The 13,323-nt window shown below is 56.9% G+C and overlaps 1 protein-coding gene across 8 annotated transcripts in view; it reads left to right on the top strand.

Moving 5' to 3' along the window:
- The window catches only part of TBC1D22A (TBC1 domain family member 22A), a 326,941-nt gene that overhangs the window by 183,133 nt on the left and 130,485 nt on the right, over window positions 1–13,323 (top strand). For all 8 annotated transcript variants that reach the window (XM_019835740.3, XM_019835736.3, XM_019835738.3 and 5 more), the window contains one exon: window positions 5,558–5,667. In XM_019835740.3, coding sequence (XP_019691299.2) covers window positions 5,558–5,667 — 110 coding nt within the window. The remainder of the gene's footprint in view (window positions 1–5,557; window positions 5,668–13,323) is intronic.

The raw sequence follows: 13,323 nt of genomic DNA on the forward strand, positions 1-13,323 counted from the left end.
CTCCATTCTTTTACGAGTTCCTTATACCTACCCAGCCACCCACCCACCCGTCCATCCACCCACCCAGCCACTCAGCCGCACATCCACCCATCCACCCATCCACCCACCCACCTGAAGCACCCATCCACCTACCCACTGAATCACCCTCCTACCCATCACCCACCAATCCATCCTTCCACCCAGCCAGCCAGCCACCCACCCACCCATCCATGCACCCACCAAACCATCCATCCATCCATCCATCCATCCATCCACCCACCTACCCACCCACTCACCCACCCATCCATCCACCTACCCACCCACCCACCCACCCACTTATCCACTGACCCATTCACCCTTCTACCCACCTACCCACTAATCCATCCATCCACCCAGCCAGCCAGCCAGCCAGCCACCCATCCATGGACCCACCAATCCATCCATCCATCCATCCATCCATCCATCCATCCATCCATCCACCCACCCACCCACGCACCTCCCTATCCACCCACCCATCCACTGGCCCATCCAGCCACCCACCCACCCAGTCTTGTGGGATAGTCATGACTGGCTCTGGATGTGCTAATTGTGCAGTGCTGTTCACACTTTGTAGGATGGGAAGTATTGAATGCCAGCAGGTGCCCTCACCCTAATCATTCTGACCCCCAAATGCTCCACGAGCTTCTCGGAGCACTTAGAAGGACAGTACCACCACCCTTGGGAACTTCTTCTCTAGGGATGTTTATCTGTAGAAAAGATAGACCTTCGTGAAACCATCCCTGCTGCTTAAACAGTATTTTTCCCCCCATTGCAAAAGTCGTAAGTGCTATGTGAAAATTTGTTGCTCTATTTATTCTCTACCCTTCTGTAAAAAGTAAAGAGTGGTGGTAGTTATCCCCTCCCCACCTTTCCAGGGGGCACCACAGTCCTGTCTCTGGCATCTTTCTGAGCAGTGTTCTCTGCATGAGTGTATGTACGACATGCAAAGGCGGGAGTTTTTGATAGAAATGGCGTTGTTGATAAAGATGGGATTATGTTACAAATTGCGTTTTCAACAATAACATGGCAGGGTAGCATTTTCAAAGAATTTCTTTAAATTGTCTCTTAAAGCCTTTTTATGACTGGAGAAGGCGAGTGAGATATTCTGAAGTAGACGGCTGTTTTACATCGTGTGCCTTCACGTGTAGTTGTGGTCCACGTGAGGCTGCTGACCTGCCCTGGGCTGGCCGGTGCCTTGTCTGTGTCCCCAGGTGCCACTTGGGTGAGCTGGGGCCATGTTGGCCTCCCTGCCGCCCGAGGCTTGGGGACCAGAGCTTGCCCCTTTCTCAGCTCGCGGCCCGTGGTGTGCAGGGCTCGGCCCTGAAAGGTGGTGTGCGGACAGCGTGGGAGGAGGACTGGGTGGTGCTCCCGCGGTGTGGCACGTGCTGGCGGTGGTGTTCGTGCTCACGGGACAAAGTAGGACACGGGGTCTGGTCCAGTTTCAAATGAAACAGGGTGGCCTAAATTCCATTAATTTCAGTCACGTGTTGGGCATAAACACGCTCTCGAGAGTCCGCGCTACCCCTCCCTGGCCTTCCGGGGCCTGTGGTACCACCTGGCGGGGAGAAGGCCGTGGAGGGCGTGGAGGGGCCAGTCCAGGGGTGCTCTGTGCGGCACCCACCTCCCGTGGCAGCCGGCAGCCTCAAGCAGCTTGCGGGCCGTGTGGCGTGGGTCAGGATTAGCCAAGCCCAAATCCACGTGGCCCAGAGGGCTCGGCACCCCAGAGCCCCTGCTCTGGCCAGGCCCCCGCGGTGTGGTTTGGGGCGCCCCTCCGTGCGACAGCAAGCTCTGCTTGTTCTCGTTTTTGCTCGAATGCACCATTTCCTCCTTTGAATTGTTCCTTCTTTTGAACGGTGGGTTTCCTCTCGTTGGCGATCTCAGCGGGCAGTGCGCCTGGCCTCTCCCCTGTCACTCGACGTGGCACACGTTTGGGGGCGACGTCCTACGTGGCACAGGCTCCATGGCTGCCGGCCCCAGGGCTCCCCGGTGGCTCCCTGTTCAGGTTCCCTCCCCGCCTGGTGCCCCTCCTTGCCCCAGGGATGTGGAGACAGCATGCCCAGGGGGAGGCATGTACCTTTGGGTTAAAACCTGTCACAACCGTTGGCCATTTTGGGGTCTTGACTCAGAACCTGTGTCCGCCCCGCAGTGGTGAGGCTCCCGGGCCTCACGGTGGATGGTTCGGTAAGTTAGCGTCCCACCGACAGGACCTGTGCTAAACGTGCTGATTTTGCTCTTGGTGTGGTCCGGGCTGTGACCCCAGAAACCGCTGGTGCCCAGTCTCCTGCAGGGACCCCCAGGGGCCGGCAATGCCAGCCTCGGGAGTGTCTGTAGTCGGCTCTGACCCTGTGACTGCGGCGTAGGGCTTCTGGAGTGTTCTGTGCCACCCTCTGTGCCTTCCCCCATGTGGGCGGTGTCTTCCTTGGGAGGGTGGACATTTAACTCACTGTGATAATGAGGGTCATTCCCATTCTCTGAGCTTTTGGAAGACAGATCGGCACAGGGTTTCTCTGGGTTAAATGCCATTACCTCATCACCTTGAGGAGTAACAAACAGCCCGTTGTGGGAAGTGACATGTAATGGAGGCTGCCCAGCCAACCTGGTGTTGGATAAAGCAGTAAGCCAGCTGAGCAGACAGAGAAGGGTCTCTGAGGCTCGTGCGCGTCAGCCTGCCGCCTGTGCCCTGTGTCTCTGCGCTGGGGGCGCCACTGGGAGCTAGGGGAAGGCTGGAGGCCAGGCAGGCTTTGTTTCCCTGCTGTGACAGCTGAGGGGACATCTCGGTGCTTTGAAGGCCCTCCAAAGAGAGACTGTTGATGGCAGACGTCTCAGGAGGAGTCCCCTGATGATCGTCACGGAGCCCGCTCCCGGGACTGGAAGGTAACATCAATCCGCTCTAGTTTGGTGGGATGTTGGATTGATTCCGCCCAAGCCAGAGGAGGCCACTTACACTCGTGCCTGCGAGCTTGATCTTCCAGCAGGACGGCGTCATGTCGGGCAGACCTCGTGCGCTTGGCCAGTGAGCCCCGGGAGACCCAGTTTCCTCCTTTGTAAACAGGCGGAGTGGATGCCTCCAGATGTCCCGAGCCAACATTTCCGCGGTGGGGCTCCGTCGGAGGGTGTGCTCAGGCCAGACGTTGGCCTGTGGGGACAGCCGAGTGTGAGGCCAGGTGCCTTGCCGGGCTGCACCAGGGTGAGGCAGAGAGGTGCCCGGGTGTGGGAGGGAGAGTGTCAGCCCGGTGGGGCAGCTGGGGACAGTGCACGTGTCACGGGCACGCGCAGGCTGGGAGGAGGGAGCTCAGAGCCGGCCCGGCCAGCCTGGGGACTCTCTTCAGCACATCCTGTGTCAGGAGGGGCTCTGGACTTGGTGGGGGGGCATTGCCTCTTACTCACCTCTGCACTCCAGGCCCTGGAGTGTAGGGACAGCGCCACCACACAGAGATCACTGCTGTGTGTTGTCGCATGACCCCAGTGTGGGGACAGCCCGGTGTCCCACAAGGGACAGGGGTAGGTAGTGTGGCTCATGCGTACATCGCAATGTTATCCTACCCTAAAGAGGACTGAACAGAAGGCTGACACAGGCTGCGGCCTGGATCCGCCCTGGGAACTCGGTGCTGAGTGATGGACGCCAGACACACGGCCCCTGTGCTGTGCGGTCCCGTTACCTGAAATGTCCGAGCAGGAGGACCCACGGAGGCAAGGCACCGATTGCTGGTTGCCAGGCGCTGGGGGAGTGCCTGCATATAGGCTTGCTTGGGGGTGGTTGAGAATGTTCTGGAATTATGTGGTGGTGACGGTTATCTGAACTCTGGGAGTACGCTAAAACCCACTGAATCGTGTGCTTTAAAAAGGTGGATTTTATGGTACGTGAACCGCGTTTCCATAAAATAAACCCCAAACCAACCAGAACACAGAAGGGCTTGTTGAATGAGCGAGGGAGTTGAATGGGTGAGGGGGACGGAGTGACCGTCTGGTCACAGTCCCTACACACGTGCTCCTGGGTGCCCCGGGGACTGAGAGCACAGTTGGCCAGGACGCGTCCTCATGAGCATGAACCCTGTGGGGCCTGCCTGTGGAGACTCGCGTGGCCCGCGTGGAGGGCCTGGCCGGGCTTTGGCACCCGGACCCCCCCGGCCTGTTTTTGCCATCGTGCGTGTCGCTGCGAGCAGGGAGCGAGTGGAGGGTGGCTCCGGTGGCTCTGGCGCGAGGCGAGGCGGTGCCTCCGAGGAGCCGCTGCTTGAGGCCTCGTGCAGCGTGAGCCCCAGCGCCCTCTGGGAGCGAGCGTGGCATCGTGGTGCCGTGGGGGTTTGCGGACGCGGGCTCTGGGCCGCGCCCGCTGTTTGCGCCCCGTTTCCAAGGGTGCAGCGCTGGTGATAACAGACGGGTGACGGAGGTTAACGAGCTCGTCCGCGTGAACAGCGGAGAGGAGCGCCTGGCGGCCAACAGCTGCTCAACAGGTGTTAGCAATTATTACTCTTACAATTATTGTCATTTCTGCCCACTTAGAACTTTCTAAATATATTCTCGGTGGAATTGCTTCTTTTCTTAAAGATTTGCCTTGCAAAGATGCCGTGCATGTTGGCAAAATAAAACAAAAGTAAATAAAAAAGTAGAATACTCAATTTTTGAAACATTTAGGAGTTTCATGCTGGAGGATAGCAGTTTTTATAAGGATCTGAAATTAGTCCTTTCAAACTTCTGATAAACCATTTCAATCAGGCATCTGTTTTGCATTTTAAAAGTTTTTTTTTTAATGTTTATTTTTGAGAGAGAGAGAGAGAGAGAGAGAGAGAGAGAGGCAGGCACCAAGTGCTCGAGCGTGTGAGTGGCGGAGGGCCAGAGGGGGCGGACAGAGGATCCGAAGTGGTCTCTGTGCTGACAGCGAGCCCAACGCGGGCTCGAACTCACAAACCGTGAGATCGTGACCTGAGCCGAAGTCGGACGCTTAACTGACTGAGGCTCCCCGACGCCCCACGTTTAAATTTTCTCTCTGGGTTTTTTACCCTCGAAGAGAGAGGTTGCTCAGAGCACCGTCCCCTGTTCTGCACGCACGTCCTCCGCTGCTTCCTGGGTGTTCGCCTGCAGCACAGGGGCCTCCGCCCAGCGTGGCTTTGGAAACTCTAACCTTGGAGACCAGGGTTTAGAGAAGTTATTGTCTAATGAGTATGTGACTGTGTGAGAAGCAGGATTTTAAACATCTTACGAGAAAACTTTCAGATCTGTGTCAGGAGTAAGTAATCTATTTTAGGCCCTCTCTGATTAGGATGCAAGATGTCTGAGAAGCAATAATTTACAATATATTAATTATGTTAATTAATTGGAGAAGACTCAGAATATTAATTACCTGCAACTAACTAGGTGTTAAAATTGAGAACCAGTAGGTGATGAGGGGGAACGCTTGGAGGCGTGTAGCCGGAGCCGGACAAATGGGCCCCGGCCCGACCTTGGGTCTCAGACCGGCCCCGCCCCTGCCCCTGCCCCGCCCTGTGGTGTGTGTCCCACGGGTTAACCACTCGCTGTCTTTTCCATGCTTCCCGGCCCACAGAGGAGGAGGATGTGGATGCCGCCGACGTCTCCCGTGTGCCCACCGACGTGCTGCGTAACGTGGAGGCCGACACGTACTGGTGCATGAGCAGGCTGCTGGACGGTATTCAGGTGAGCCCCTGCCGGCCCGGACCCCAGGCAGACGCCGCTCCGGTCTGAAACCAGGGCCACCGGGAGCCCTGGGCCTGCCACCTGCCTCCGTGCCCGGCTTGGCCGCTGCTCCCCTCGGAGGCCTCCCTTTCTACACCCGGGCGCGTGTCTCCTCTGCGGGGTGACGGTTCGTGAGAGACCCCGTGCGTGCGCGCCTGCATCTGGAGACGGTGCCAGCAGCAGGGCGCGGCAGGGCTCCTAGAGGGTGGGGCTGTCCCCTCGCCTGCAGAGTCTGGTCCCCGCACACTCCCCTCTTCCCTGCTCTGCTGCCCGTGACGCCCAGTGGCACCGGCACCAATTGTAGGCTGTCTTCGGTGAGCCGTTTCGCCGTCCACACGCGGAGAACTGGATTCAGGGCCACCCGCCCTTCACGGGGCACACGGTTTAGGCCTCAGCCTCTCCCCCGTTGCCCTGGGCCTAGGAGCAGCTGGCCCTGAGGGGTCTGATCGTCCCAGGAACCGCAGCTGGACCTGGTCCCACAGGAGGCGCAAGCTGCCAGAGGCCTGCCCCCCGTGGTCGGGTCTCTGTGGACTTGGTGTCTGTCAGACCGATGGCTGGGATTTCCCCAGAAAGGCTGTGGGTCTCCCCGTGCCGGGGGTGGTTTTGGGAAAGTGGTTTGGGCGAAGAACCCCACGCAGAGCAGGAATGAGGACTGGGGCCTCTCGGCGTCGCAGGAAGTGGCCGAGGACACGGACCACGGCCCGTCGTAGGCGCGTTGTGTGCCTGCACACCTTTCCTAGATGCGTGCTTTGTGCTGGGTGCCGCATGCCGCCCTGGGGAGTGACGGGAGTGTCAGGCTAAGGCCTCCCCGGAGCTCAGTGTGGGACACAGGGTAGACCCAAAGGGGTGTCGTGAGGATATTGAGACGCGTGCTCCTGAGGACCCGATTCGGGGGTGCAGTGAGACCTGGAGGGTGACGGGGGCGGTGGGGGAAAGGCCGGAGCAGGGTTTGGCTGCTGGAGGTTTTCCGAGGGACCCCACGGGCTAGGTTCATCCCAAAGACGGCTGCCCCGGGGACGGAGGCTGTGCGGGCGTCTGCGCGCTGTGCCGGGACCCCTTCTGTCACAGGTGAGTAGGGGCACTTCCGCCTGAAGAGAGAAACTCGTGGGGTGCGCTTGTCGGGCTGGGCTTTCCTGACCGTCGTCGCGGCGCCGTGCCCGGCGCCCGTACCTGCGGAGGCCTCAGCTCGGCTGCTGGCTTAGAGGTGGTCCGAGTGAGGCTCCCACACGGGGGGCCTCGAGAGTGGGGCCTGAGGCTGAATTTGAGTGAAGTAGCCAGAATGATTGTGCTGGAGAGGACGGCGTGGGTTCCCGTTACCTTTGATGACCGCGGAGTGACAGAGCGGGGGAGGGTCCTGCTGCAGTTGAGGACCGGGAGCCTTGTTTGCATCTTGCGGAGAAAAACCCGCCTGCCGTGTTCTGGCCCAAGCGTCGGTGTATCATTTCCCTACATTGTTTGATGTTTTCACATGTTTTGGTCTTTCTCCCAAAACTGAAGACATTTTTGTCCCCTTTCGAAAACAGATTGAATCATAATGTGAGACTTTATCGATTTCAAATGTCACTCCTCTGACCTCGAGGGATGGAATTTCTGCCACTTAAATGCAGGATCATCCTGTTTATGTTTGTAAATAAAGTCAGTTCACCCTGGAAGCGACACTGGCTTTTCATTTGTCGCCTGAGGCTTCCTGTCCGATGAAGGGGCTTCTCGACAAGGGTGGCCTGTGCACATGCGTTCACCACGCTCCGCAGACCGACGGGAGCCACGCGGCCCTCCTGTGGGCAGTGTCGAGGGGCCCGGTTACCAGCCCCAGGGGGCTTGGGGAGATGGGTCATTCCCTGAGATGGGCCAGCTCGACCGGGGGACTGTTTTGTGTGTGCCGGTGCCCCTGCCCTCTCGTTCGTACGAGTGCGAGGGTCTGAGCTGACAGGAGCGGGAGGAAGGACGGACCGAGACATCAGCGCCCTGAGGGGCTGGGAGCTTCTGTCGCTGCCCGACCCGCGGCATCACTGGCTTCCGCTGCCCCGCTCCCTCTCTTGCTCCTGGACCTGCCCTGTCCTCGCCACTCTCTGGAGACGCGGGAGCCGTCTTCCCCCAGCACCTTCTCGTCCCTTCGCTGCTCGGTTGCCGGGCATTGGGAACACCGCGGGGCTTTGTTAAGTGCGGGCTCTCAGCTTGGTTCCCTGCATTTTAGGAGGTTGTGCGAAATCCACATGCCAGGGGGGCTGCAGGGACGCAGAGTCGCTGGGCCAAGTCGGTGCGGCGGCTCCCTCACCAGTGATTGGGCTTCCCGTGGTCAGTGGCAGTCACGGCGGGACAGGGGTGAGGCAGTGACAGCCCAGCGCGCCCTCGGTGGTCCTCGGCCTCACGGCAGAAACGATGTCACAGCCCTGAGAGAGCCCACGCAGAGAGATCCCTTGCCGGGGATCAAGGAGCACGTGTTGGGACCCACATTTGAGCCCTGAAGCCTGCGGGTTTCTACTCGGCTGTATGACCGTGTCCAGCTAGAACCAGGGGAAATGACTGCCATCGTGCTGGATAAGTTCTGGAGGGCAAACGCCGCATCTGCTCATTTTTCTGGAGACGTAGCTGTGGTTTGGCTCCCCTTGGGGCCTCGGTCTGAGACTCTGTTCTGCATTTGGCCACGGCGTGGCACACACCCGCCCTGTACAGGTGCCGCGCGCGGTTGCCTGCCTGCTGTCCCCGTGGGGTGTGTCTCCTGGTGGCCAGGGGTGCGGCCAGAGGACTGCCGATGGAGGACGGAATTCTAGGGGTTCCGGGGGCGGGGGGTGGGGGCTCTGGCCCCAGGAGGACGGCAGGCCAGGACCGAGGAGACGCCGCTTGCTCCCAGCATGTGCCTGGAGGCGCTGGGTGATGGTGAGCAAAAATCGGCTGAAATGCGTAGACTCACTGGACTCCTCGGTGAGGGGAGTCCTCCAGAAACGAGGAGTAATGACCCCACCGGTGGATGCTGGTAAACTTGAAGCGAGTGATCAGACACGGTAACGCGTGAAAGTTGAGGTGATATTGCCCCGGCCCGGTATGCAACTAAGACAGAACTTCTCCTGCGTGGGGAGTCTGGGTGCTGCCCAGAAACCGAGGTGACACAGTTCTCCTGTCGAAGCTCTCCAGCTTCGTGTCTCAGTCTTTGTTTTCATTTTTTTTTTACGTTTATTCATTTTTGAGAGAGAGAGAGAGAGAGAGAGAGAGAGAGAGAGAGAGCATGAAGGGGGGAGGGGCAGACAGAGAGGGAGACACAGAATCCGAAGCAGGCTCCAGGCTCTGAGCCATCAGCACAGCACAGAGCCCGACGCGGGGCTCGAACCCACGGACCGCGAGATCCTGACCTGAGCTGAAGTCGGACGCTTAACCAACTGAGCCACCCAGGCGCCTCTCGTGTCTCAGTCTTAAAGAGTCCTGAATTGCACAAAGAGCTTTTACCTCTGTGGGTTAATTCTCACAATCCTTACTGTGTTAGAAACTCAAATGGCAATAATTTGAACATATTTATTAGTTTATCCAAAAATAACAACGATGAACACGTTACATGCTGTTATAAGTAACGTATCTCTGTGATGAACTAATGTTTTCACAATATAGCTATTTAGAGGACAGGCACTGTGCTTCTTTGTGGTAAGACTCTCTGTAACGTGACTGAAGACCGTGGCATTCTCACGTGTGCTTCCGTGCTCAGTCTGTTGTGAGGCGTTGCTTTTGATGGGACTGTGTGAAAACAGCCCAGCCGCACATAGGGAGGTCGTTGGAGGAGGGAGAATTTTCATAGTCCTTTCCCATGACCGTGGACGTTTTCTCTTTAACACTGTGACGCGGCTTGGCAGGTGGCAGCTTCCTAAGGTTACTGCCGTGTGACATTGGAAGCCACATCAGTGAACGTTTTGTACCAAGTTACGTTAAAATCCATTGGCCTGTCCTGCACTCTGAGCGGATGTTTTGCCCGCGTGCGGTTCTGTGACATCAGACGTTGGCCATTTGGAGAAGGTCGGATGTCTGGGGTGTGCAGATCTGGACGCCGACACGCTCCCCCACATGGCGTCAAAAACTCCCGCTTGTTGTATTTACTGACGTCTTATAAGAAGAACCCGTTGAACCCAGAGTAGCAGATAAAAGTTCTTCAAAATTCCGATTTGGGCTTAAAAGCTCAAATATTATTATCGGCAACACATACTGTAGATTGTTTTCGTTGAAGCGACAGTCTTTGTTCATTCTTGAGAAAATGTCTGCCAAAAACCCAAGTTTGAATAACCAGTTTGCCTGTTAGTCATTTTTTGCTAGTTAAAAAAAAAAAAATGACGTTTCTTGAAAAATGTATCTAATTCAGCTCACAGCCCACATAATTGTACCAGGTGCTTTTGGGGGAAGAAGTCACCATTCTTTTGGTTTTCTGGTTCTTCCCGCTTTGCCACGTGGATTTTGGAGAAAATGTTTACTCAAGGGTTGAGATTTGATGCGATTGATCATAAAATTAAGAACTTTTCCTACTTCATCAAGGACGTCCTTAAATGAAATTGCCTTCATTTATCTTTTTCACCGAGAGCGTGTGGCAGCGTTGCTGTTATTAGGAACGCGGCTTTGATCCCAGAGACCACTTGAAAGGGTCCCCGGGACCACGACACTTGGCTGGCAGCCCTGGAGAAACACTGCCCGAGGGGCCGCCCTGCCCCATGGTTTTCCCGAAGAAAAACCCCCTGAAGACCAGCTCACGATAGAGAAAGCACGAGACCGAGAAGGCGTGTGCCACACACACACAGCTGGCGCTGTGATTCGGAGGAGGGATGTACCCCAGGGACCTGACGTCGACAACAGCGATGGGAACAGAACCAAAACACGGGGAGCTTTCAAACAATGGACACGAGGAATAAGGCTCCAAAGAAACAGATTTTTTTTTTCAACGTTTTTTATTTATTTTTGGGACAGAGAGACACAGAGCATGAACGGGGGAGGGGCAGAGAGAGAGGGAGACACAGAATCGGAAACAGGCTCCAGGCTCCGAGCCATCAGCCCAGAGCCTGACGCGGGGCTCGAACTCACGGACCGCGAGATCGTGACCTGGCTGAAGTCGGATGCTTAACCGACTGCGCCACCCAGGCGCCCCCGAAGAAACAGATTTTAAAAAAGAGCCCGACAGAACTTCTAGCAACCGAACTTGCCGTGGTTAATATTCAAAATTCCGTAGATACAGCAGAAGAGAGGATTAGTTAATAGAATGACAAGGTTCTGGGGCGGGGGGGGGCAGTACTGAGAGAGGGCACGGGTTTGGAGGAGAGGTTTGGGCACAAGAGAAGGAACAATAGTTCAGGAATGGGAAAACACGCTGCGGGAGCCTCCTCGGGTGGCTGGTGGTAGCTGGGAACTTTCCAGCACCCACGGGTGCTGGAGGAATTAAGATACTGCACCTGGCGAAACGAGTGAAGCCACTAAACACGGAAGGTCAGAGAAGACATTACAGGATCAGCCAGCGATGGACAGGTGATTCGCTTGGGCGGACGGTTCAATGGGAAACAGGCTGCATCTGGAACAGCAGAGGCTACAATGAGGTGGGATGTGTTTGGTGCTCTGGAGGAGAGTAGCTGTGAGGCCAGCTTGGATTTACGAGAGGGATCCAGCTCTATGCCACTTATGAGACCCTCACCTGAAACCTAAGATTACACGACGGCAGGAAGGAAGGGATTGGGAGAAACACAACAGGTCAGCGCTAACCAGGATAATAGCCAGGCAGTGGTGTACCTCTTATGCAGCTATTAGATGAAATAGATTTTAAGGTGGAAAGCATTATTTGGGATAAAGAGCATCACTGCCGAGGGATAAGTGGATAAATTTACTGGGAAGACGCAATCCTGAACGTCTGCTTTGATGACATTTTGCGTGTGTGTGTATATAACTGTATCTTGTGAGTATGTGCGTGGAGGGCCGGCGGGGAAGAGGAGAGGCGGAAATGTGTAAGGAGTGCAGAAGACACTGCCCATGTCAGACGCTGTCTGAGTTGTTTGCATTTAACTGTTCGTTACCTCAGTTTCCCTGCAGCGTGTCTGTGAATGTCTCCCACGGTGGGACTGGTAGGTTGCAGAGTTGGGCTTCAGACCCTCGCAGCCTGGCTCCAGGTTTCCCGCCCCTCAGTGACTGGCAGGTCAAGCAGACGAGAATTTGAAAGATCACGGCATATTTGCGCCACGGACTTAATAGGTTGAGCTACTGGCCACATGTGGAACATCATGCCTCCACCCACAGCGAGCTCGCGTGGCACGTGATAAAAACGGCCAGCTGGCTGTTACCACGGAGCACCGGGTGGGGAGATAGGCGCTCCTGCTGGGAGTGGACTCATCGGACTCCCTGGGGAACAGGAGAGCGGCCCGAGTCCACGGCTGGACAGCTGGGTCGGCTCTGGCACCTCTGAGAAAGGCCCATACTTTGGTCGTCCCAGGTCATTTCCTGCTCACCCGTTTCTGACGGATGGTGTCTTCCACTAGGTTTTGTTGAGAGCACGTTTTGTTTGTTTGTTTGTTTTAAATGCTTATTTATTTTTGATAGTGTGAACAGGGGAGGGGCAGAGAGAGAGGGAGACACAGAGTGTGAAGCAGGCTCCGGGCTCTGAGCTGTCGGCACAGAGCCCGACGCGGGGCTCGAACCACAAACCGTGAGATCGTGACCTGAGTCAAAGTCGGACGCCCAACTGACTGAGCCCCCCAGGCGCCCCGAGAGGACGTTGTTTTTATTGCGGGGCATTGGTGCTGGGAGAAGAGAAACACCCTCAGGGAAGGTGTGTTGGGCCAGGTGGCGGCGGGACGGACGGGGAGGGCTGGGCCAGGGGAGAGCGCCGGGCAGGCTCTGCAGGCCTCGTCCGCTGTGGTGCCGCCGTGAGCACCGTCAGTGGGGTGGGGGCGGTGGGGTTCCACGCTGCCTCCTTGGGGTCGCTGGGGAGTGTCTGGGTGTTTCGGGGGTTGCTGTGATGGGGGGGGTGCCACTGGCAGTTGGAGGGCAGGTATCAGGGTAGTAACCGTCAGGCAGGGCACGAACAGTCCTGCCCGGGGAGGAACCTTCACAGTACCCCATTAAGAGATGCGACGTGGAAAGAAGGCTGGGTTTACAGTCGGCACATCTGGGCAGATGTCTTCGGCTCGTGTGACCCCGCTAGTTACTCTGATTGATGGTTTTGTCTCGAGAAGCGGACGCAGTTATGAGGAAATCCTCTGTCTGGTGGTGAAGCGGGTGGCTTGGCTCCGCCCGGTGGAGCGTGCCGTGGGACGTTTCCACAGCGCGGGAGGGCGGCCCGGGCAGGCTGGGCGCAGACGGGGGTGACAGCGCGTGCCTCTTCTGTATCTTCTCAGCTTCAGTGGTGACTGTCCTCAGCGCTGGGACTGTTTCTGCGGGTTCCTTCCTCAGTCGTGCAGTAGCTGTGATTGTAAACGCCTTTTCGAGATCAGATGTTTTATTTAGGGAAACGCTGTATTTCATTTTCCTCCTCAGTTTCTCTTCTTTCACAGCCGGGCTTCTTTCTGCCCCTTTCTGCGTTTTTGCTCTTGGTGGGCCTTGTTCTCCGGGTGCGTGAGGCAGCCGGCCGGAGAGATCTGCTTTTTGAGAGTAGTCTGGTGGGCCATTATT

Source organism: Felis catus, chromosome B4, assembly GCF_018350175.1.
Source record: "Felis catus isolate Fca126 chromosome B4, F.catus_Fca126_mat1.0, whole genome shotgun sequence".
In the NCBI taxonomy this organism is placed as follows: Eukaryota; Metazoa; Chordata; class Mammalia; order Carnivora; family Felidae; genus Felis; species Felis catus.